This window comes from Cololabis saira, chromosome 15 (assembly GCF_033807715.1).
Source record: "Cololabis saira isolate AMF1-May2022 chromosome 15, fColSai1.1, whole genome shotgun sequence".
In the NCBI taxonomy this organism is placed as follows: domain Eukaryota; kingdom Metazoa; phylum Chordata; class Actinopteri; order Beloniformes; family Belonidae; genus Cololabis; species Cololabis saira.
The window spans coordinates 478,827-504,532 of NC_084601.1; the positions used below are offsets into that span (position 1 = coordinate 478,827).

At 42.5% G+C, this 25,706-nt stretch overlaps 2 protein-coding genes across 3 annotated transcripts; both read right to left on the minus strand.

The window, feature by feature from the left end:
* Nucleotides 1–11,007: 11,007 nt before the first annotated feature.
* Nucleotides 11,008–14,489, minus strand: LOC133461183 (uncharacterized). The gene is made up of 6 exons (XM_061741984.1): nt 14,300–14,489; nt 13,658–13,797; nt 12,488–12,552; nt 11,543–11,707; nt 11,358–11,462; nt 11,008–11,249 (listed from the first exon to the last, which is right to left on the minus strand). Exons 1-6 carry the CDS (start codon nt 14,417–14,419, stop codon nt 11,206–11,208), a joined length of 639 nt encoding a protein of 212 aa, XP_061597968.1. The 5' UTR covers nt 14,420–14,489; the 3' UTR covers nt 11,008–11,205.
* Nucleotides 14,490–17,938: 3,449 nt separating this feature from the next.
* LOC133461185 (uncharacterized) lies at nt 17,939–24,362 on the minus strand. Of its 2 annotated transcripts, XM_061741986.1 has the most exons (7): nt 24,265–24,362; nt 23,995–24,077; nt 22,573–22,718; nt 19,443–19,507; nt 18,864–19,028; nt 18,690–18,791; nt 17,939–18,581 (listed from the first exon to the last, which is right to left on the minus strand). In XM_061741986.1, the coding sequence occupies exons 1-7, from the start codon at nt 24,332–24,334 to the stop codon at nt 18,538–18,540; spliced, it is 675 nt and encodes a 224-aa protein (XP_061597970.1). In that variant the 5' UTR covers nt 24,335–24,362; the 3' UTR covers nt 17,939–18,537. The 2 variants fall into 2 exon arrangements, with proteins under 2 accessions (XP_061597970.1, XP_061597971.1); XM_061741987.1 differs by lacking the exon at nt 24,265–24,362 and having other exon boundaries at nt 23,995–24,200.
* Between the last annotated feature and the right edge of the window lie 1,344 nt (nt 24,363–25,706).

The following is a 25,706-nucleotide window of genomic DNA, read 5'->3' on the forward strand; positions in this document are numbered from 1 at the left end:
CACGGGTATCACTCTCTTCTCATCACCACGCTAAGCTTAGCCAACTAGCGGCTAACCGGAATGTAACAATGGGATTGTTTATGTTGTTTCACACGGACGGCTTCAGGTGAAGCACCACACACGCGCAGTTGATGTACCTGCGACTACGTTGTACTGTGAGTGTTTAATAAAGTTCCCTGTGAGTAAGGGTAATACTCAATCGTCCAGTTTGTATAATTAAGGAAGATAGAACAAACTGAAACACGGAACAGCTCGGCGGCTGCTCCGCCGCCAGGCTGCAGACTGACCCGGGGAACATCTCCCCCTAGAGTCACTAACCAGTAACCACAACAACAATGAAGTATTGGTGCGTGGTATCAGTGAATTTTTGCGAGTACGAGTATATGAGAGCTATATGTATCGGGACACCCCTTAAAAATACCCAGTAACAAGGTGAGTAACAAATCCATATCATGGACTGGATGACTCAACCTGAAAAATTAAATAATTTTTGATTAGGTTCCTGCACATTTTGTCAAATAATTATGAACCCAAGGAAATTTATTATTTAACTAGTCAGTGTTATGCCAAAATCCAATCGCCTCTGAAACTAGAACTCTTTTCCCTTAATTATTAAACTCAAGCAAAACTTCCAAAGACATTTGATTGTAGCCTATACAGTATTTGGTTTAAAGAGTCATAGTTAGTGGCTTTTATCATATCCCACATTGACAATAAAGATTGTTGACATTGGACTTTTTTTAAGCACATATTTTTCTTAGAAGCAGTGGGCAGATCTTCATTATTTTGTTGAGTAGCGCATGGAAAGATCACGTTATTCCGACCAGATCCTCCCCACCCCAGAGGGGGCATGTATAGCCCAGGGGCCTCATTTAACAACCGTGCGTACGCACAGATGTGTGCGCAATGCGTGCGTAAGAACATTCCCATGCAAAGTATAGAATTTATCAACTTGTACTTGTGCGTTGGAACGTGTGTGACACAACTCTGACCATCACACAATGAATTCAGTTACGTGAACAGGAAAGGATTTCATTAAATCTGCATGCAAACTATATCTGAATCTCCCATTTTTACATTACATTTAGCCAGGGGCGGATCTAGGGGAGGGGCCATGGGGGCCGAGGCCCCGCCTGTAATCTGATTGGCCCCTGAAGTGCCCCTGTTCTGTTAATCAACGGGCAAGCTGAGAATTTGATGATCATTGCTGCAGTTCCACCCCCAAACTAGTGGTGACGCCTGTTGCGTCAATACAAGTGAATAGAAGAAGAAACAGCTCGGTGCAGTCTAGGTGGGACAAACCAAACATGTGTGTGCTGCCGCGGCACAAGAGACTCGCGGTCCACTCTTTTAAGAGCGGGCCGCTCTGCCGCCGAGCTCCGCGGCGCGCAAGAGGGCGCCTGCCACAGGGTTTGTGCTGCACCTGCCTGCCCGAATTGAAAATTTTTTGATTTCACCGCTTAAAGCTGCTTTGTTTGCGCCGCGCACACGGCGGGGTGGGCGCAGAATCAACACAGAGTTGGCGCAGAGCAAGGCGTGCATATTTGTTGCCAGTACTCGAGTTGTAAAAAAAAAATCAGGGGGGATGGTGGATTTGATCATATGGGGACAGATAATTTGTGCTGATTACAAATAATATAATATATTACAAATAATAGCAGTGACCAAAACACCTGCAGAAATACTGCAGGAATGACATAGCAGCAGTTAAATGCAGCCTTCTGTAAGCTTTAAATATCCACTGGGCTTACATCAAATACATCAAAACACAACAATAAAAAACACTTTTCTGAATTTATCAATATGACTCTGTCCTTCACAGGATAAGTAAAATGGATCACTGCAAAAACTCACAATCTTAACAAGAATATTTGTCTTATTTCTAGTTAAAATGTCTCAATTTAGTAAAAAAATCTCATTACACTTAAAACAAGACTCATCACTGGAAAAAAATACAATTTTCTCCTGTTTCAAGTAGATTTTCACTTGAAATAAGTAGAAAAATCTGCCAGTGGAAATCTGCTTGTTCCACTGGCAGATTTTACTTACTACTTATTTCAAGTGAAAATTTACTTGAAACAGGTGAAAATTGTCAAATAAGTTATTTTTCTGGTGATGACTCTAAATGTTGAAATAGCAGTAAAACCACATTCATTGATGAAATGACATAAGGGATGGAAAGAGGGGATGGCAGTTTTACAGGGGGATGATTTTGACCGTTTTTATTACAGGGGGGGATGATTTGGACCGTTTTTATTTCAGGGGGGATGATTTGGACCGTTTTTATTTCAGGGGGGATGATTTGGACCGTTTTTATTTCAGGGGGGATGCCATCCCCCCTCATCTCCAGTAGGTTACTGTTTGTTGCTAGGCGACGAAAAAAGTTTTTCCGATCTGGCGCCCTTTTCCCACTGGTTTGGACGTACAGTAGCTACAGCTCAATTTGCAAAATGTATTTGTCCCTGCTTCAAAGACGAGCCCTGGCTTTAGTTCATCTGAGGAGGAGACGAGCAGCAGCAGCAAGGAGGGTCCATGAAATCCTCATAAAGACAGGATTTGGGGGAATCCAATTCAATTCAATTCAATTTTATTTATATAGCGTCTAATACAACAGAGTTGTCTCTAGACGCTTTACAGAGACCCATACCCAGAACATGACCCCCGAGCAGTTATTACATAAACAATGGCAGGTAAAAACTCCCCTAGTGGGAGAAAAACCTTAAGCCAAACAGTGGCAAGGAAAAACTCCCCTTTAGGAGGGAAGAAACCTTGAGCAGGACCAGGCTCATCAGGGGGGACCCTCCTGCCGAGGGCCAGACTGGTGGGTCAGGGACGGCAACAGCACAGCAGGCAGGTGGAAGCAGCAACGGGATGACCGGGGGTGGGGACCGCAGGCCAGCACACAGCTCCCGAAGCTCCGGCCCAATCAGCAAGTCCCAGGTTGGGGTGCAGGGTCAGGAAAAGACTTGTGCTCCGTAATGCAAGCTACAAGCCACCCATGGCCACCTGCAGGACAAAAGAGAGAAAAGGGAGGAGAAGGGGGGGGCAGCAACGGGATGACCAGGGGTGGGGACCGCAGGCCAGCACGCAGCTCCCGAAGCTCCGGCCCAATCATCAAGTCCCAGGTTGGGGTGCAGGGTCAGGGAAAGACTTGTGCTCCGTAATGCAAGCTACAAGCCACCCACGACCACCTGCAGGTTCCGGTGTCCGGCAAAGGATGCTGCAACATGGACAAAAGAGAGAAAAGGGAGGAGAAGGGGGGGGCCAGCACAAGAAACCACAGGAGCGACTCTGACACACTAAAGTTTACACTACCTAGAGATTTACCAACACCAGCTAGAGGTTTACTAAACACTAACTATAGGCTTTACTAAACAGAAATGTTTTAAGTTTAGTTTTAAAGGTGGAGGTGGTGTCAGCCCCCTTAACCCAGATTGGAAGTTGGTTCCATAGTAGTGGCGCCTGATAGCAGAACGCCCGCCCTCCAAATCTACATTTAGATACTCTAGGAACTACAAGTAAACCTGCACTCTGAGAACGGAGAGCTCTGACAGGAACATAAGGCACTATCAGGTCTTGCAAATAATGCGGAGCTAAGCCGTTTTGGGCTTTATACGCAAGTAATACAATTTTAAATTGGATTCTGAATTTTACGGGTAACCAATGGAGCGACGCTAACACTGGAGAGACGTGGTCTCTCCTGCTAATTCCTGTCAGTACTCGTGCTGCTGCATTTTGGATCAGCTGGAGCCTATTCAGCAAATTACTTGGACATCCTGCTAACAACACATTACAGTAATCTAGTCTAGAAGATACAAACGCATGAACTAGTTTTTCTGCATCACTCTGTGAGAGGATTTTCCTAATCTTTGCAATATTACGGAGATGGAAAAAGGCTATTTTACAAACCTGATTGACATATGGTTTAAACGACAAATCCTGATCGAAAATAACACCAAGATTTCTCACAGTTGCACTGGAAGCCATCGCAACACCATCTAATCCCTTCCTAAGATGCTCTGGACCAAGAATGATAACCTCTGTTTTATCTGAATTTAGAAGCAGGAAATTTCTGGACATCCAGTCCTTGATGTCCCTAAGACATGCCTGAAGTTTAACTAACGGTTCTGTTTCATCCGGCTTCATAGACAAATAGAGCTGCGTATCATCAGCATAACAATGAAAGTGTATGCCGTGATTCTGGATTATACTTCCCAACGGCTGCATGTATAAACTGAACAAGATTGGCCCTAGCACTGAACCCTGCGGAACACCATAACAGACCCTTGACTGTTCTGAAGAAACCTCATGTACATGAACAAACTGGAACCTGTCAGATAGGTATGATTTGAACCAACATAGAGCTGTCCCTTTAATCCCAACAACATGCTCTAACCTGTGCAGTAAAATGCCATGATCTATAGTGTCAAAAGCAGCACTGAGGTCCAGTAGAACCAGTATGGACACTAATCCCTTATCTGAGGCCATAAGGAGGTCATTCGTGACTCGAACAAGTGCTGTCTCTGTGCTATGATGCATTCTGAACCCTGACTGAAAGACTTCAAACAGATCATTTCTATACAAATAGTCACATAACTGGCTTGAAACTGCCTTTTCCAGAATTTTAGACACAAATGGAAGGTTGGAAATTGGTCTATAATTAGCTAAGGTGTCTGGGTCAAGAGAAGGTTTTTTAAGTAAAGGTTTAATTACTGCGACTTTGAAAACCTGTGGTACATATCCTAAACTTAGGGATAAGTTAATTTGGTCCAGTATTGTCGTACCAATAAGAGAAAAAATATGTTTGAATAGACGAGTCGGGATGGGGTCCAACATACATGTGGTTGACTTAGCTCTATTAACGAGTGAAGTCAGCTCAGGGAGGTCTATAGGATCAAAACAGTCTAGAGACAAGTCAGAGCCTAGGGAAGTCGCTAAAGCTGAAGAAACACCTACAACCGGCTGGTTGATTTCTTCTCTAATTCTCGCGATTTTACTGTTGAAGAAGCCCATAAAGTCCTCACTACTGAGAGCTGCAGGAATGCACGGCTCAACAGAGTTGTGACTCTTTGTCAGCCTGGCTACAGTGCTGAACAGAAAACGTGGGTTACTTTTGTTATCCTCTATCAACGTTGAATAATAAGCTGTTCTGGCTTTGCGAATGGCTTTTTTATATACTATTAGAATATCTTTCCATTCACGATGAGAGTCTACAGACCTACAAGAGTACCACTTCCTTTCCATTTTACGCACGTTTTGTTTCAACATGCGGATATCTGAATTATACCAGGGAGTTAAGCTCCTGTGGCTAGAAACCCTCCTTTTCAAAGGAGCAACTTCATCTAAAGCTGAATGCAACAAATCAGCAGTGATACTAGCAAGGAAATCAACATCTGCAGAGGTAGAACCCAGGTCACTGGCCTCGACTACATCACTATTTCGCACTGTCGTAAGATAAGCAATGGCCTCCCTAAATTTAACAATAACTTCATCAGACAAACATCTGCTAAAATAATACCTCCTATTTTGCACTTCAACATCAACAAAATTAAATTCAAACGTTATTAAGTAATGGTCGGATAAAAGGGAGTTTACAGGTGACACCAACAGACCATCAGTTTCAACACCGTAGGTGAGAACGAGATCGAGAGTATGATTAAAACAGTGCGTCGGTTTATCCACTTTTTGTGAGATACCCATTGATTCTAGAAGAGAATCGAAGGCTAATTTAAGATTATCGCTTTCAACATCCATATGAATGTTAAAATCACCCACTATGATGAATTTATCTGTGCTGATCAATAATCCAGAAAGGAAATCTGAAAATTCAGACAAAAACTCCAGATACGCACCAGCAGGGGGCCGGTACACTACCACTAACACAACTGGCTTCTCTGATTTCCGGCTCGGAAATTTCAGACCAAGCATGAGGCTTTCAAATGTATTATAGTTGCACTTGGGTTCAATTTTTGTTTGGAGACCGGAGTTATAAATTGCTGCGACTCCTCCGCCTCGGCCCGTGCTTCTAGGAATGTGATGATTAAAGTAGCCGGGCGGAGTTGATTCATTCAAACTAACATACTCTTCCTCCTGTAACCATGTTTCTGTTAAGCAGAAAATATCACTCCTACTCTCTGTAATTATATCATTTACTAACAGAGACTTAGAGCTTAATGATCGTATATTTAGTAGTCCGCATCTAATTTTTCGGTCTGTAATTGGTACCAAATGTGCATTGGTTTTAATTTTTACAAGGTTATCTTGGTTAACGCCTCTATAACGCTGCACCTGGTGAACTTTTGGAGGGCGGGGAACTGCAACCACTTCTATTTTGCTAGGCACCTGGCCAGAGTCGCCAATATCATGTAATCCTACAGTTTTAGAGTCGCTAATTACATAATGCAATCCTACAGTTTTGTTGGCAGGCGTTGGTCCTTGAGAAGCAACAGATGTGTCGCTGAGCCCTTTAAGACTACCCTTCCTCCGAACCGTCACCCAGCTGCCCTGCCTGGCCGGCTGCCGGGGAGCTGCAGGGGAGCGGTTACGCTCAGCTGCTACGGGCCGGTCCGCAGAGGATTCTATCGGACTATGGTCTAGTTGGCCAAACCGGACCTCTAACTGACTAAGCCTCGCCTCCAGCCCTGTTAAACTACAGCTCTGCATCCTGGCCTGGACCCTGCATTGTCAGGGGGAGTGTCTAATAACATTGGCCAGATTTCTAGACATAAGAGCTGCACCATCCCGGGTGGGATGAATGCCGTCCCTTCTAATCAGACCGGGCTTTCCCCAGAATGTCTCCCAGTTGTCAATAAAGTCCACGTCGTTTTCTGAACACCACTGAGACAACCAGTGGCGGAGCGAGAGCATGCGACTAAACATGTCATCGCTGGTCAGATTGGGGAGGGGGCCAGAAAAACCTACAGAGTCCGACATGGTCTTGGCGTAGTTACACACCGAGACAATATTCATTCTGGTTACTTCCGACTGGCGAAGACGGGAGTCATTAGCTCCGACATTGATGATAACTTTACCATATTTACGATTACCCTTTGCCAGTAGCTTCAAATTTGCTTCTATGTCGCCCGCTCTGGCCCCCGGGATGCACCTAACTAAGGTCTCTGGAGTCGGCTTCACATGTCTGACTATGGAGTCTCCAATCACCAGGGTCGGTTTCTCAACAGATGTGTCGCTAAGTGGGGAAAATCTGTTAGACACATGAAGCGGGTGGTGGTGTTCCGTGAGCCCTTTAAGACTAGTCTTCCTCCGAACCGTCACCCAGCTGCCCTGCCTGGCCGGCTGCTCGGGAGCTGCAGGGGAGCGGCTACGCTCAGCTGCTACGGGCCGGTCCGCCGCTAGCTTAGCCTGGTTAGCTGAGGAGGCTCTCGGACTATGGTTTAGTTGGCCGAACCGGACCTCTAACTGACTGAGCCTCGCCTCCAGCCCTGCAAATAAACTACACTTTAAGCACTTACCGTCTTCACTAAAGGAGGCAGAGGAATAACTAAACATTTCACACACTGAGCAGGAAAGAGGTGAAGCGGTGGGAGCCGGAGCGGCCATGCTAAGATGCTAACGGAGGCTAGCGGACAGAAAATGTATCGGTGATTGGTGACAGTGAAAGTTACGGAAGAGAAAATGAGCGAGTGTTGAAATAAAGACAGTAATGTACCAGATATAGTGCTATTTTACCAGAAAACAGTCTAAGTTTTAGATAAAAAGTCGGGAGAGAATCCAGGCTCGTTGGAGCTACAGCTCCATGATGACCAGGTCTACTTCAGATTGAACAGGGAGCAGTTTGACAGCCTGTTGGGGAGTGGGTCCTCAGCAGGATGACAACCACCTTCTCTCCTATTGGACACACCGAGATGCCCTCACAGCGCGGTGAAATTAAAAAATGTTCAATTCAGGCGCAGGCAGGTGAAACGCCCGTGGCAGGTGGCCTCTCGCGCGCCGCCAAGCTCGCCAGCAGAGCGCGCTGCTCTTGTGCCGCGGTAGCACATACACAATGAATGGGAAAGCCGGCGGCGGTCGCCGCTTTGCGCCGTCTATGTGAAAGGGGCTTAATACTGTTGGCCCCTGAAGGTTACATTTGGCCCCATAATGGCCCCTCTTTCAGAAAAATCCTAGAACCGCCAGTGCATTTAGCAGATGCTTTTATCCAAAGTGGCATACAAAAGAGGAATACAATCAAGCCAAAGTAAGTCAGCATTTCAACTTTCACTGCCATTCAGAGTGTTGAGACTGAACTAGTTTCACAATATGAAAAATATTGATTGATAATTTCTATTCTGTAAAACAGAGACTCGTCTGCTACTTTTATATCAGTTCTGACTGTGGTGTTATGATTTATACATGTCTCCTCATAATGTCTACACTTACTGGCTACAATTTCTCATGGAGCTCTGAGGTTCATCACTGATCTTAAAGCTTTGACTCACCACTGTACTTTACGCACTCGGGTTGGATGTACTGTTTCATTCTCCCATTGGCTTAGACACTCACATACATCTCATTTAAAAAGCTATTCTCTGTGTCTTCTCATCCCTTTTACAGACTTACATTCTTGGGAAAAACCCTCTGGAAGTTTTCTTCTTTCCCTAGATGGGTTTCTTTTAAATATACCTAAAATCTGAGCTGAGATGAGGAAAAAGGCATGCTGCTCCCTCCCTACACTTGGAATCAGCTCCAAACTCCCTTGAATGTCAAGGATCGAGTCCCATTACATGATTTTAAGCATAACTGGAATATTCTACATGGTTATGATGTGATATTTTAGCTGTTTTCCTGCTACTCTACACCTGGATCAAATTAATTGGTCACTGAGAGACTTGTGCAGACCTTGATAACAGGTCCATTCCATTCATTTGAATCAGGTGTGTCGTAGCAGAAAAACATAAAACGCTTAGATCAGTGGGTCCTGAGATGTTTGATTGAACCAGGGCCGGTTCTAGAAAATGATGACTAGGCTGCATCTCAGATCAGAGGGGGTGCACATGCCTGGCACGTTATTCAACACTAAATTATGCATTTTCCCATAATTTCAAGCGGAATGATACTAGCAAAACAAGAATATTTAAAGTGTATTTCAAATGCTTTATTGCAGCAATATTGCTGCACAACAAAGAAAATGCTACATTTAGTCTGGGCTACCTCACCCATCAGACAATCTAGCAACAGATTTTTTTTACCCTGAAAATAAAACATAGAAATTCAAACTAATTTTATCTATACAGCTCAAAACCATCACTAAACATGACAGTCATTTCAAGTGGAATGATACCAGTCAAACAATAATATTTAAAGTGTCTTTCAAGTGCATTTTTGCAGTAATATCGCTGCAGAACAAAGAAAATGCTACATTTAACGTGTTAACGGTGCAGCAGAGAGCAGCGTCTTGCTGGTGCAGGTAATGCAGATGAGTGATGTACACTAAAGCCTGAATTATGGTTCTGCGTTACAGAACCATGGTGTAACGCAGAACCATAAATCAGCCTTAACGTGCGCGCACTTGTCAGTTTTCTTTTTCATCTTTTCAACTGAGCATGCAAACACATAAACTGAGGGTGCAATGCATGCTTATGCACCCTCGTAGAACCGGGCCTGGATTGAACAACACTGATGTAAGGAACCTTTTCCTTCACAATTTGGTGAACCGTCCGCTAATAAGTAATAAAACAAGAAAGTGTGTGACAGGATAGAATAGATGCAGTAATATACTGCTAATTTTCGGGACTGTTAAAATACTTTTTGGGAATGTAAGAGGTTACAGAAATCCTTATTTCATTTAAAAGCATTTCAAATACACCAATTTTATGGTGTCATCATTCTTACAAAGTAATTGGTTTTTGACCAAAATAAATATTTGGATGTTAGAATATTGTGTAAAAGGTGTTCAAGACAAAGTTTAAGAGAAAAGCACTTTCTTCCATGTATGTATACATTTTGTGTCAGATGTTATCTTTTTTAGTGTTTATCTGTGATATTTTTTGAGAGTACATCTATTCATCTGTGCTCGATTGGTTTTGTCTGCACCCACCACCAGTTGACGGGACCTGTGCGATGTGTCTCTCATTCAGTAAAAGCACTGAATGAACACACGTTCTCACGCTGTAATTATTACCCCCTCTTTTTCAGCGAAATTACAAGTGCACTCAGTTCAAAATATGTCCCATTGTCTTTGTTAGAGCAAACCGGTTCACGTTCGGTGTAACATCATAGCTGCTACTGTATGACTCTACTGGCTTTTGCTAACTTTGCTAGCAAAAAAACTTTGCTAACTCTGCTAACTTTGTTTCTATTGAAAAACTTTTAACCTTCACCTGCTTTTAAAGAAAGAAAGGATATGAAATGCACTCATTCCAGAAACTGAGGGCTAGGAAGAAGTTCAGGGGAAAAGAGGGTTCATGTGTAGCAGAAAAAACAACTAAAAAGGTTGACATCTGGACAGCAAGCGAGACTGATGATGACTGACCATGTCTATATTGAAAACATGAGTGAAGATTTTGTTTGACTTCAATAGAAACAAGTTGAGTCACAGATTAATACTTAAAAACAGATTCTGGTACATTGTATGCACCATTTAGTCGCTTTTCAGCTTCATGTTATGGCGAGAATGTCCGTCTTTATTTTAGTGTAGGAAAATACACCCCCCCCAAGGTCACAATAAAATAATATGTAATTACAGCTTTTATTCATGTACTCTCAGATCATCATATAATTTGTTCCATCCCCTATGAGTCAGGAGACAAATATATTTTACTTTTTTGTTTTGAAGGAACCTTCCTAAGTTTTCAGGTGTCTGACTCTGAGATATATATATATATATATATATATATATATATATATATATATATATATATATATATATATATATATATATAATATGTGTCATTGGTGTTTTAAATCAACTTCCTTCCCTCTACGAGACCAACTGGGTAAAAGGCCGTATAGCCTGACAACCTTATTGTTAAAGTTGTATTAAAAAATAAACTATGCAATATCTACATATTTTTGCTGTTTAATAATTCAGTTTTATTTAGTTTTCAGTTCACGTTGGGATATCTTTTTCTCATTGCATGTATGTTTTATTTGAGAGGCCATAAATCCGACAAACATGTGAGAAAAACAGGTTAACATGGGACTGTTTTAGTCAGTCATTCTCTTCATCAGGTGGATGACACCACTCTGATCTCCTTTTATGATCTATTAGGAGAATGGCATCCTGATGCCTTCACCTTCTTTACAGAAACCTGTAGAGACAAAGACATACCAGTAAGAAAATCAGCTCCATCTGAAATCAAAGATCAACAGTTTGTTTCAATTTCACTGTTAAAGGAGAAACATAAAAAGTGAAGCACTTTTCTCAGGCTTGTACTCGAAGTCTGGTTCTCCAGAAAAGCCAAGGCAGCTTGCTTGCTTCTTGAAATGTTCCAAATCCGAGTCCGTCAGAGTTGGTGTTTTGCCTGGAGACAAATTACAAATATGCATTCAAGTTCTGAATGTAACCCAGAGTGTTATCACTTTCTGACTGGTTTGTTCCTACCTAAAAGATAAAGAGCATGACCATGGAGCTCATCCGGTACATCAGTGTCACTGAGTTTCAGGAGCTGAAGCATCTGTTTGAAGTTCTTAACAGTGGTGTTGCCACTCAGGAGCAGACAGTCCTGGCAGCTTGGCAGCACATGGAACTCTGAGGTCATGTTGGGAACTGGGGACAGGTACAGAAGTAAATATGAATACAAACAACAACTTCTCTTATTTTAAACCTGTTTTTGGTGGGGTAGACTGGTTGCCTGGAAATGTTAAAGCACTTTTAAAAGCTTACAGAATGATTCTGGATAAAAAAGAAGAAGGAAAAGGGACCAAACAACTCAACATAGACAATGTACGTTATTGGAAAAATAGAAAGAGATGCATCTGGAAGAAATAGAGAAAGAAAAAGATACAAAACGCAAATTAATGTTAAAAATATGATAAATAGAAATTAATTATCTAAAAAAAGAAGTAAAAAATCTGAAATATATGGATAATGACAAAGTTTTAATAAGGTATGCAAAATTACTTAAAGAAAAACTCAAAAATGGATATGCAAAATGAAAAACTAACTACCAAAATGAGTAAATGATTGAAAGGGGATTTAAAATGATTACAAAAAGATTAAATCAATGCTATAAACACGTGTCTAACATATATAAAACTACTAAAAAACACCTTGGATGGTTATAAATGGCTATTTTTTATTTTACCGCTCGGATTAATTCATTTGTATTTTTGTAGCTCTAACTATTATACCTTCTGTTTTGCTAGGGATCCTTGTATCTATCTATCTGTGTGTGTGTATGCGTGCGTGCGTGCGTGCGTGCGTGCGTGCGTGCGTGCGTGCGTGCGTGCGTGCGTGCGTGTGTGTGTGTCCTCGTGCTGAAGTTCCAGCCTCATGAAACACATTGGAGATGTGACCTCTTGAGCTGGTTCAGGTTTAGATACTCACGCTTCATTGTTACAGTGTTTCCTTCAATGGTCCCGTTCTCTGTTCCACTGAAGCAGGTCCCCCCTCTGGGAAAACCAACAGAGGAAAAAGGTGAGTTAAGTTTGAGGGTTTCTTCAGAGTTATTCAGGGTGGCTTGAGAAGTTCAAATAAGCTGAGAGAGAACATGTGATGCATACATTTCACATTGGAGCTGCTTTTTAAAGCTAGGATTGTGCTGACTGAGATACTTGCAGCCAAAACAGACGTAACAGATTCATGTTGACTATTTAAGCACCCACTAAAGAACACCCAAAAATGGAATCATGTGTTTGAATAGAGAGAGGAGCAGATAAACTCAGTCATGGAGTCTTTCTACAACTTTCAGCATCACAGAGATGGGCTCATCACAAGTTTAACACATTATTAATGGACATTTTTGAATTAAGCTTAACCTTCCTAAAAACAAAGCAGTATTAGGTTTGGTCCTAAAATACTGTAGGTCAGATGGACATTTTTTCAGATGATCAGCTGTCTGCATATATATTAGTACCATGATTTGGTAACACCTTAATCAGTGAGATATACAGTATATGCATTTTCATCTTGCAGCAGATGCCAATTTTCTTAAGGGTTTTGGGTGTGTATGAGAGTGAATGCAATAAAAAGGACAGACATGCATAAGACAAAGATGTATAAAAAGAAAAGAACGTACAGAAGAGAGGGTGGGTGTGTGTGTGTGTCTGTGAGTGAGAGAGTATTTTTAAATGTCTGTACATACATGTATGAGCATACATCCAAATATAGACATGCACTTGTATACATATACACACACATATATATATATATATACTTATACATATACATATACATATATACATGTGGAGGGAGAGATACACGTGCCTTTCAACCTTGGACACTGTATATTGAGTCTCCCTTGTAAATTCATCCACTGTCATATACTGCTAATATGGGTTTTGAAAATGTTCTTATCCTAATTTTTTTTTTCCTTTTCTTTTTCTTCGAACATTGTGGCCCAGTCACCAGGCCAGATGTTGAATATTCTCCGGTGTTGTGGACATGGTGACCAGATCTGTTTTAGTTACAGATAAATCCTAGTCCTAGTACAGTGATCTCTGGAGTGGAGAGTCTATGGTTTTTCTGCATCTGTGATATTGTAAATGAACAACTTACATATTGTTCTCCTCGGACATAACAATTTCAGAAGGGCTGGACGCTTTGATGTTCATCCAGGAGCTCTCTGTTACATTCAGTATGGCATTAAAAGTATTACTGTCAGTATTGCCAGCCAGGAGATGCCATTTACCGTACAGCTGAAAAGAAAAGCAGGAAGAAATTTAGTTAGTTTTGTTTGTATAAGACTTTTGTAAATGTTTTAAGACTTCAAATTTTCCATCAAACATTCCACACTTAAAGGCAAATACAGAATATGAATTACGTTAGTTTTGCTTGCACCTACTCAAGTTGTTTTAAAAACTTAAAAATCAGTTGAGATTTTAAAGTGATAGACTTTTAGCAATTTTGACAATGAAAAAAAAATCATCATCAATTGATAAAATCTGTTGCCTTAATCAAAATGGCAGAAAGGCAATATGGAAACTAAACTGTTATACGCCTTTGTCTTTACTGTTTTTTTCAGGATAACTACTTCAGATATCACTCAATGAAGATTCAGATGGATGCTGCATGAAAATAGTTTGTTGAAAAGGAATCTGGCTTTATACAAATGCTGTAAGAGGAGGATGCTGAACAGATGAGCACATTAATTTCAGTGATCAAATCCAAAGACCAAGGATGGGATGAGAGGATGCTTACCAAGGAAGGGTCTGCCAGAGACAAAGGTGTGACCAACGGTTGGCATTCTTCAGGCGTCAGAGCCGAGCTGCTCAGAAACAGGGCTGCAAACAGGAGATGAGACCTCAGCCACGAATTCATGGTGCTGCTTGACTTCAGAATGAAACTGTAGGAGGAAAAAGATGTGCACTTTGGCAAACTCACAGTGAGTGATCCTGTGACTCAGCTTTTATCTAATCTGACAGATATGACAAATATTGATTTAAGTGATTGCATAACTTTACTGGCATAACTGTTTTCTTTCTTCTTTTTTCAACTGCAGTTATGTAAATAAAACTCTGCTGACACTGTATTCCGGTATATGGATTTGCTAAACTTCTCTTTGTCAACAAGGTTACACAAATACTGTACATGTGAGCCTGAGGATCTGGGATGAACCCTGCACTGAGAAACAGCCTGATGCAATATTTAACATATCAAGGGGTAACTTTACAGTGAGCATCCAAAAATACGAAAATAATCAAACACTGAACAAAAGAATGAGAAATAAGGCAACTTACAAATACATTTTTTTTCATTTGGTGGCATAAAATTTTACAAAGATGATCTGTTCGCAGTAAAATTATTAGGGAGTGATCAGTCGGTTTAGGTGAGCCTCTGCGTGAGTTTCTGGTTTGGTTTTGGGGACTTGATTGCCTTTGTTAGTCTGATTCTCGCACTGCCTAACAGTTGAGGTCGTTGGTGGGGGCCACACCCACTGTTTTGTAATTGCTCGGGGAAGGAAAAAGAGGCGGTGATTTAAGAGGGGAATCCTGTCCTATATAAGAGAGAAGTCGCTTAACTTTGGCAGAACAAGCATGGATTTCCTTAGCGAGTGATCAGTCGGTTTAGGTGAGCGTCTGTGTGAGTTTCTAGTTTGGTTTCGGGACTTGATTGCCTTTGTTAGTCTGATTCTCTGCTGTTCGCGGCTCTCTCTGCCTAACAGTTGAGGTCGTTGCCGCGGGCCACACCCACTGTTTTGTAACTGCTCGGGGGAAACAGAAAGAGGTGGTTACAGCCAGTCACAATTAGCCTAGCGATTGCAGCTGAGTCGACTTCTGGAATTTCACCACACTCTGAACTCTGAAGCGTCAGCATTGTTACTGCCCACCTTGGGTTAAAACCACATAGGTTAAAGATCTGCAAGTCCGCCTGCGCAAGTCCACCGAGCAGGGCTACAACCAAAGTAGTGCAAAATGTGTCTCAAAACCATCCCGGTCACATATGGGTACAGACCAAGACGCGCCTCCCATAGGTAGCGCAATCCGCAAACCTGTGTTGTCCCGTGGTTTACCCGTCTGCCACATCCTCTTTTACCTTTTGTTGTGATATGGTTAGATGAGGACCCAAGCGCAGGAGAGCAGAGTAGGAGGCCGGAGGCAGGAGTTTTCAACAAAAAAGGTTTATTTACAAAAACAAGAACTAAAAGCGCTGCAGAGCAGGATCAACAAAAACCAGGATCATGAAAGACAAAAACTACGAGGAGACATGGAGGTAGACACAGTACGGACCGACAGGGAACACGGTAATGACAAGACCAGATATACTGACGGGCTTACGAGACACGACGAGACACAGGTGCAGACAATCAGGGCCAATGGGACACAGGAGGGACAGAACTGAAACTCAAACTGGGGGGAAGTATCAAACCCTGACAGTACCCCCCCCTCAAGGGACAGATCCCAGATGTCCCAACAGTCCACACCCAGGGCGGGCGGAGGGGGCCTGGAGGAGGGCCCAAGCCACACATGGCCAAAGTTCCAGGGGCCGTCCTCGGGACCGAGCAGACCGGCGAGAGCGTTCCGGGGATCCATCCAGGATCGCCTCAGGAAGAGGAACAGAGATGGGCGGGACCGCCTCAGGAACGGAGACTGGCGGCGGGACCGCCTCAGGAACGGAGACTGGCGACGGGACCGCCCCAGGAACGGAGACTGGCGACGGGACCGCCTCAGGAACGGAGACTGGCAACGGAATCGCCTCAGGAACAGAGACTGGCGGTGGGACCGCCTCAGGAACAGAGACTGGCGGCGGGACCGCCTCAGGAACAGAGACTGGCTGGGGGGCGACCCGGGTCCTCGAAGCTGGCTGGGGGGCGACACGGGTCCTCGGAGCTGGCTGGGGGGCGACACGGGTCCTCGGAGCTGGCTGAGGGGGGTCCGGGACCATCACCGGAGCAGGGGCTGATGCGTCCGGGACCACCACTGGAACATGGGGAGGTGCATCTGGGACCACCACTGGAACATGGGGAGGTGCGTCCGGGACCACCACTGGAACATGGGGAGGTGCATCCGGGACCACCACCGGAACATGGGGAGGTGCATCCGGGACCACCACCGGAACATGGGGAGGTGCGTCTGGGACCACCACTGGAACATGGGGAGGTGCATCTGGGACCACCACTGGAACATGGGGAGGTGCGTCCGGGACCACCACTGGAACATGGGGAGGTGCATCCGGGACCACCACCGGAACATGGGGAAGTGCGTCCGGGACCACCACCAGAACATGGGGAGGTGCGTCCGGGACCACCACTGGAACAGGGACGGGTGCAGGAGCTGGAGCTGGAGCAAAACCCAAATAACTAAAAACAAATAAGTGAATGACCTAAATAAGGACTACCGGCCATCTCCAGGCCCAAACTAAAACTAACTAAACTAAGGATCAAACTAAACAAAAGCTAACAGAAGAGCATCTGGATTTGGTGTTGCTTGGTCTGTGTCTCCTGGCACACTGAACAGAGGATAGGCAGATGGGAGTCAAGTTGATTAGTTCAGGTGTGCCAGTCCGGGTGTGGTACATCTGAGATGGGAGGAGACAAGATTGATTAGATGATTGGCAACGGTGTGTGTTGTGTGTGTGTGAGAGAGAGAGAGAGAGAGAGAGAGAGAGAGAGAGAGAGAGAGAGAGAGAGAGAGAGAGAGAGAGAGAGAGAGAGAGAGAGAGAGAGAGAGAGAGAGAGAGTCAAGTCTACACGCAACAATGATCTAGAATGCAGCAGCATAATCTAAATATAAATATTACTAAGAATACTATAGAAATATTGATTTAATATAAATACCATGTCATAGCTATCTGTTTCTTGTTATTTTCATACAAAAGTACGTTTTTCAATGTTTATAATTATTCACAAGTATGCAGTGTCATAACTACATCTCTGACGTTCATAACAAACCAAACTGTTTGAAAATCTGTTGAGAATTGAGCAAGTTAAGGTTGTTTAAGCAGTACATGCACCATTAAACACAATGTTATGAGTGAGCGAGCTCTCCTGTGGCAAGATGGCCGCCGGTAAACGACGCTGGAGACTCCGCCTTGAGTCATCTAGCCTTTATATATGTCTATGGGAGTGAGTGACGAGGTGGGCGTGGCTGGCAGATGGGGTGAGCAGGAGAGAGGGGAGTGGAAAACCACTGAAGGCAGGTCTGAGCGGAGGACTGACCATGACAGAACCCCCCCCTCAAGGGATGGCTCCCGACGTCCCAAAAAGCAACACCAAGCCGGGGTGGAGGACGGGGCCAGGAGGAGGGCCTAATACTCCTCAGAGCCAGACCAGTCCATCACCTCAACTGTCTGTACAGAGCCGTCACAATTTGAATAAGTGTATTAAAATGAACATATCAGTCTATTGCATTTCATTTTATTGTATTATTAACAAAGTTCAGTGCACAAACCACAATTCAATTCCTTGTATTTCTTTTGTATGTTTTGTATTGCACTTGTGTTTTCTCAATAAAGCTTGTAAAAAAAAAAAGCACTGTCCGGTCAAGGGCATTGCATTCTGGGACATAGTAGGCGAGGTAGACTGGTCTAAAATCCGCATGCTGCAGATTTTTTCCAAATCAGTAAGACATTCGGGTATTTTTCGCATACTACTGCAGATTTAGCTTCTGTTCACATACAGCATAATACATACTACATTTTGGCAAAATCAGTACATACTAGTAGTACAGTATGCGATTTCGGAAACGGCCAAAGACACAGGGGGTTTCAAAGTAAAACAGGAACTAAATACCAAAACCATACTTCACATCTTTCAATCATTCTTTTTTATTTATACTTTCAGCTCAGGTATTTGTTTCCCGTTACATATATGTTTAATTGAGAGGCCATCAATCGGACAAACACATGTGCAATGACAGTTTATGATGAGGTACTGTGTTTTAGTCAGTCATTCTCCTCATCAGGTGGATGGCACCACTCTGATCACATTTAATGATGTATTAGGAGAATGGCATCCTGATGCCTTCACCTTCTTTACATAAACCTGTAGAGACAAAGACATACCAGTAAGAAAATCAGCTCCATCTGAAATCAAAGATCAAGAGTTTGTTTCAATTTCACTGTTAAAGGAGAGACATTAAAAGTGAAGCACCTTTATCCATTTCCTTAAAGTCTGGTTCTCCAGAAAAGCCAAGGCAGCTTGTTTGCTTCTTGAACTGTTCCCAATCCGAGGCCGTCAGAAATGGGCTTTTGCCTGGAAACAAAAATGCAGTGATGTTTTGGATGTAATATACAGGGTATATATTTCTGATCAGATGGTTCCTACCTAAAAGGTAGAAAGTGCGGGCATGGATCTCATCTGGCACATTTGAATCGTCGACTTTCATCAACTGAACCATCTGTTTGAAGTTCTTAAGAGTGTTGTTGATACTCAGGAGCAGACAGTCCTGGCAGCTTGGCAGCACATGGAACTCTGAGGTCATGTTGGGATCTGGGGACAAGTACAGAAAAATAAAAATAAATATGAATACAAACAACAACTTCTCTCATTTTAAATCAATTTTTGGGGTGGGTGATCAACAGCCTGGGAACTAAATTGAGATTTGGAATATAAAAGATTAAAAGGGAACAACTCAAGATAGATATAAAATGTCTTAAATTAAATGTTTATTAAAAATTAGTTGTAAAAAGAGATGCCTATCATCTGTATATAGTAGAGGAAGAAAAAAAAATTAGTGTGTGTGTGTGTGTGTGTGTGTGTGTGTGTGTGTGTGTGTGTGTGTGTGTGTGTGTGTGTGTGTGTGTGTGTGTTGAGTTTCCAGCAAGACATGAAACATATGGGAAGATTTAAGGTTATCAGAAATGTGACTTCTTCAGCTGGTTCATTTCAGGTCTAAAACCTTACTCATCACTGTTGCAGTGTTCCCTTCAATGGTTGCATTCGCGGTTGTGAAAAAGCAGGTTCCCATCCTGGAAAAACCAACAAAGGAAGAGGTGACTTAACTTTAAAGGTCTCTTCTACAAGCCATTCACAAATGGCACGAGAAGGAATGATGATAGTGGAATGATTTTTCAGGCGCTTCTGCAGAAGTCTGGGCGAGGAAAGCTGAGTAGTGCAGGGCAACGTGGCCCAAATCTGAGAACTGGTCAGCTCTTCTCCCAAATTCTCCCTGCAGCCTGGCGCTTTTTATTTGAGCAAACCGGTGACAGGAAAGACCATATTTGGTAAACAGACTGTCAGTGTATAGTGATGAAGAATTTTGACAGCTTGGCCCCCTGCAGGGGGAGGTTGCCCCAGTCCTACCTCCTGCAGGGCTTTGAACTGGACTCAAGACCTTTTGAGGTAGCTCCAACTTGCTACCCAACTTCCTACCCCCGGGCAGATCCCGACACCTGGAAGTTGGTTCAAACAGACATGAATCAAGAGAGCACCCCATGGGGTGATTTGGAGGTCTGTGTCAGTCATGCCAAATGTCTGATAATGACATTTGGCCCGATTCACATCCGACTGTAAATTACTTTTTGTCTCTCGCCTGATTCGTGTATTACAACGTCACTCGAGTCCCAGGGGAGTGCCGAGACTTCCAGCCCCCACAGAGACAAAGACCATACGGACTTCCTGATCCCTCAGGGGTGGTCCCAAAGCTAAAGGATTCACACATCTGACTGGCTCTCACTGGGCTGGTTTATTCCTGTAACTTTTGTATAAAAACCCTTTGACTGAACCCATCTGGGTCGACACACCAAATACAGACTCGATCTGTGCTGGTCATGTCGAACCCCGGCTTACTGATTAAAAACTCTCTATACCACGAGCGGACTTCTCAACTGGTTTTTGATAAATTCCTCAACAATTGATAATGGACAATGAACAGATGGAGAACAGACATGGTATCAGATGATGGTTAAAAAGGTCACACCTATGACCTTTCAGTTAATAAGCAACTTATCTGTGGTGTGAACAGATTGTCCAACTTACAATGGGATAGTTGTTGGACAGCCCAAACTCAGGAAGGGCTGCCCTGTCATCTGTTAACATGTGATAACCAGCAGTCAGCTTAAAGTCTTTAAGAAACACGAAGGGTCAAAAGGGGTCAAATGGGGCCCCTTCTGGACAAACGAGAACTCTGTGAGGTTTTGCACAGATGTGTCTAAAGACACTGGTCAACTGTTAACAGAGCAGACAACCCCCCTGAATACCCTCAGGGAGTGGCCTGTCCTGTGACTTCTGTTAACAGTGATAAGGATGTGAAAAACCCAGCAGTCAGCTTAATAAGCTGACCTTAATAGGCCTAAATTCTGATTCTGGTAGTTTCATAATGACAACTTAATTCAAATAAGGTTGATTAACCTAACACTTTTATTAAGCACTGATTTTCTGGTGTTGCAGCAAACACCAACATCATAGATTTATTTTGACTCTCTTAGCATCCACTATGGTGGGTCTATAAAATCCAGGAAGAGAAGTTACTTCAGGATGATTACAGCTGTGAACATAAAATGCCATAAAATCTACCCTACCACATCAGGAGGTACTGCATTGATTTGGATTCCACATTACATTTTATTAAGGAAATTGGCTTCAGATTGGCCAGAAAACTAAAGGAACATTTCACCGCATTTTAGAGCAATGACGCCACCTTATACCAGGTCCCAAAGGTCCCTGATAAAAAAGGCTGGCTCTGTTCTGGGGAGACTTCGTAAAATGAAGAAGATCATGGACAACCCTGAGCATCCCCTTCACAAAACAGTGATTTGGCAACGTAGTTTCTACTGTCAGAGGTTTCTTCAGATCGGTGACACAAACCACTACAGGACATCCTTCTTGTCCACAGCAATAACTTTTTACAATGAATCTCTGAAAATACTTGAATCATAACTACTGCAATAACTTTCAGCATCGCAGAGATATGCTCAGGAAGATTGAAAGCTTCATCACAGGAAAAAAAATATTATCCTACATTTTTGAAGTACTGATGAATAATTTCAGTGTAGCAATTTTATTGACATTATTGTGCATGCAATATCATCCTGCATACACATAGGTATTAGGCTTGGGACTGAAGTATGTGAGAGGGCCATTTTCCAGGAGATCAGGGTCTGACTCATAAGTTTGTATTTTTTCACTAACCTTGGACTGCTGTCATAAGCTGCTAATGTGGTTTCCAAAGACTTTCTATCCTCATTTTATTTGGTTACTGGAACAGATGCAGGAAAAGTCAATCATTCTCCTGAGGCTCATTCTTAATGAAAAGGTTCCGCCACTGGGTTCACAGTCGCTGCATCCGAAATCGCATACTTCCACCCTAATGAGTATTCAAAATGAGTGTGTGAGATTTTTTAGTGCGTCCGAAACATTAGAACGTACTCAATAGTATGTACTATCCATACTCATTCCGGAGAAATTTCTGAGTGTGGATTGATGGACACTAGCCGAGCAGGAACTTCCCACAATGAAATGCAACAGCGTTTGGTTGCTAAGTGATACATATATGTCATAAGTATAATATTAAGTATAATAATATTATTATATAATATTAATATCATAATATTCGTATTTAATAATATTATATAATGTCATCTTGTTTGGGCCAGAATAAATGGGAGAGAGCGGAGCGGAGCGCCGCTATCGCTGCTGTGACAGGTTACCATGGTAACAACCCCGTCCCCCTCCCTACGGCAGGAAGTGCCGTGTGCGCTCTTAATAGTACGTCCGAATTAATGCACACTACTGATATTTACTCAAAAGTGTGCCAAATTTAAATATACTTGTTAGTATATACTTTTTAGTATGGCATTTCGGACGCACCCATTGTGTTTACACAAGGGGAACATTAATGCTCTCAAACTTCTTTGCAAAGCTGATAACATTGTGGCCCACTCACAAAACCAGATTTTAAATATTCTCCAGTGTTGTAGACATGGTGACCAGATCTGTTTTGGTTACAGATAAATCCTAGTCTTAGTACAGTGATCTTTGGAGTGGAGAGTCTATGGTTTTTCTGCAGTTGCAATATTGTAAATGAACAACTCACATTTTGTTGTCGTGGGACATAACAATTTCAGAGGGGCTGGACGGCGACGCTGTGATGCTGATCCAGGAGCTATCTGTTACATTCAGTATGGCTTTTATAGCATCATGGTCAGTATAGCCAGAAACGAACATCCATTTACCATACATCTGAAAAGAAAAGCAAGAAGAAATGTAATTAGTTCTGTGTGTGTGTAAAAACAAAATACAAATCAAACTTAAACTTCACTGGTCTTTTATCTCAGACAAGGTATTTTAGGTTGTTCTTTACCCGACCTGTTTCAGAGTGTTACATAAGGTAAAGAACAACCTACAATACCTTTTCTGACATAAAAGAACCAGCGAAGTTTAATTGTAAACCAAAGATAACATGAACTTTATTGAATTATAATGCAAATCATGTGATCACAGAAGGTTTTACTTTACAGTATATTAGGCAAGTACAACCTCAGAAAAAATTACTTTTTTGTGCTGTAAAATTTCCTTTTAACAAAATAAAGTCAAAAAGGAAAGAAAATATGTCAGTAATGCCAAGAACCCCATTTCTGCTTCCTTAGGATTTAAAAGAGTAGGTTGCACCCTCGATGTAATTATTATCAGCGGGTGAACAGACCTCATTGCCAACAGGGAAAGACAACGATCTTAGACATGTAATTATCAATCATGAGCTGCCAATCCTGACACCCAAGGTGAAATCATGTGAGGCTCAGAGAAATAATAGTAATAAAAAAAAAACCAACAACAATAAAAAAATGCTACAAAACTAGATTTTAGATCCTGAAAGCCTCATTGAGCATAGAAAATGTTTAGGTCCATGACAGCTCAACTAGAAGAAGACTGAACAAGTACAGGTTCTTTGGAAGAACAGACCACTTGGTCAAAATTGAATCATGCAGGCAGGCAATGATCTGAAGCACAAATCTACATCAGAATAGCTGACAAAAAATTTTAAGAATCAAGGTTGTAGAATGGTCTAGTCAAAATACAGACCTTGACCTTACTGAAATGCCTTGGTGGGACCTTAAGAGAGCAGCACATATAATGCCTTGAAACCGCATGGAAAGGATTCAATGTTGGGAATAAAAAGGCATAGAATTCCTCAGCGTACAAGAAACAGCTCCTTTAGGTTAATACCATTAAAGTTGGGCAATGAACAACAGTCATTAGGGTACTTAGTATTTCTTCCATTCTTCATTCTTCAAAATGGCAGAAGGCACCCTGAAAACTAAACTAGCATATGCCTTTTGTCTTTACTGGTTTTTATCAGGATAACTGCTTCAGGCATTACGTGATGAAGATTCAGATGGATGCTGCATGAAAATGGCTGGTTAAAAATGAATCTGGCTTCATATAAATGCTGTGAGACATGAGCACATTAATCTCTGTTCATACCCAAAGACCAAGGATGGGAAGAGAGAATACTTACCAGAGAAGGGTCGGCCAGGGACAAAGGTGTGACCAACGGTTGGCATTCTTCAGGCGTCAGAGCCGAGCTGCTCAGAAACAGGACTGCAAACAGGAGATGAGACCTCAGCCACAGATTCATGGTGCTACTTTAGAACTTCAGAATTAAACTATTGGAAAAATAGGAAAAAGATGTGCACTTTGTAAAGTCACAGTGACTTATGATCCTGTGACTTACTCAGCTTTTATCTAATCTGACAGATATGACAAATATGGGTTTTTAAGCAATTACCTAATAATGTGTTTTCCCCTCCTTTGGTTACTGCTTTTTTCTTTTTTTTTCCTACCGCTGTTATGTACATAAAACTCTGCTGCCACTGTATTCCAGTATACGGATTCGCCCTAATAAGATTTCAAACAACACTGATGGGTTTCTGTATTTGACATTTAATGATTTGCTAAACTTCTCTTTGTCAACAAGGTTACACAAATACATGTGAGCCTGAGGATCTGGGATGAACCCTGCACTGAGAAACAGCCTGATGTCAACTAACACTGATGCAATATTTAACATATCAAGGGGCAACTTTACAGTGAGCATCCAAAAATACGAAAATATTCACACACTGAATAAAAGAATGAGAAATAAGGCAACTCACAAATAAATTGTTTTTCATTTGGCGGCATCAAATTTTACAAAGATGATCTGTTCACAGTAAAATTATTAGGGAGTGATCAGTCGGTTTAGGTGAGCCTCTGCGTGAGTTTCTGGTTTGGTTTCGGAAGCGTCAGTGTTGTTACTGCCCACCTCGGGTTAAGACAATATAGGGCAACTAAATGTTAAATATTTAATAAAAAAAAAAAAGGAAAATCCTCAGCTGAAACAAACGCCAACTGGATTAATGTGTGGCGTATTGTTTTCCAACCCAAACACACCTGGAGGTTAAACTGCCAAAGTTGTGAACGGTGAAGCGAGCGCGTGAGAGGGCGTGATGTTGCAAGTCTGCCTGCGCAAGTCCTCCGAGCAGGGCTAAAACCAAAGTAGTGCAAAATGTGTCTCAAAACCATCCCGGTCACATATGGGTACAGACCAAGACGCGCCTCCCATAGGCAGCGCAATCCGCAAACCTGTGTTGTCCTGTGGCTTACCCGTCCTCCACATCCTCTTTTACCTTTGGTCTCTGGAACTGTCAGTCCGCAGTTAACAAAACAGAGTTTATCAGTTCATTGTTACGTCTCTCAGACATTCAGGTCCTAGCCCTGACAGAGACTTCGATCTGCCCAGAAAACACAGCTACACCAGCTGCTCTAACCGTAGATGCAGAATTCACTCAAACACCTCACTCTTCTGGACGAAGAGGTGGTACAGGTTTCTCATGTCCAAAAAGTAGATTTTCACATCCATCTGTCCCATTGCTAACTGCTCATCACTTGAATATCACCCAGTAAAAATCTCCAAGCCCTTCACTGCTTACATTCTGGTCATATACCGCCCTCCAGGATCTCTGAACTGGACATGATTCTCTCCGACATTCCTAATGATGGCTCTCCACTAATTTTACTGGGAGATATGAACATTCACATCAGCAAAACACGGACAAATGAATGTCCGGCTCTCATCCACTCTTTCAGTCTTACACTGGTTCAAAATTCTCCAACACACAAAGCTGGTAACATCCTTGACCTGGTGCTGACCAGAAACTGCACTACAGCTGACTATGTGTCACGCCACTG

Excerpts from the sequence above, each read along its gene's own strand:
- LOC133461183 (XM_061741984.1), bottom strand. The coding sequence starts at position 14,419 with ATGAATTCGTGGCTGAGGTCTCATCTCCTGTTTGCAGCCCTGTTTCTG. Across the intron at positions 12,553-13,657 it reads ATGTCCGAGGAGAACAATAT|AGGGGGGACCTGCTTCAGTG; the intron begins GTAAGTTGTTCA and ends TGGTTTTCCCAG. Across the intron at positions 11,463-11,542 it reads TCATGCTCTTTATCTTTTAG|GCAAAACACCAACTCTGACG; the intron begins GTAGGAACAAAC and ends ATTTGTCTCCAG.
- LOC133461185 (XM_061741986.1), bottom strand. The coding sequence starts at position 24,334 with ATGTACATAACAGCGGTAGGAAAAAAAAAGAAAAAAGCAGTAACCAAA. Across the intron at positions 22,719-23,994 it reads CCCTGGCCGACCCTTCTCTG|ATGTATGGTAAATGGATGTT; the intron begins GTAAGTATTCTC and ends TTTTCTTTTCAG. Across the intron at positions 19,508-22,572 it reads ATGTCCCACGACAACAAAAT|GATGGGAACCTGCTTTTTCA; the intron begins GTGAGTTGTTCA and ends TGGTTTTTCCAG.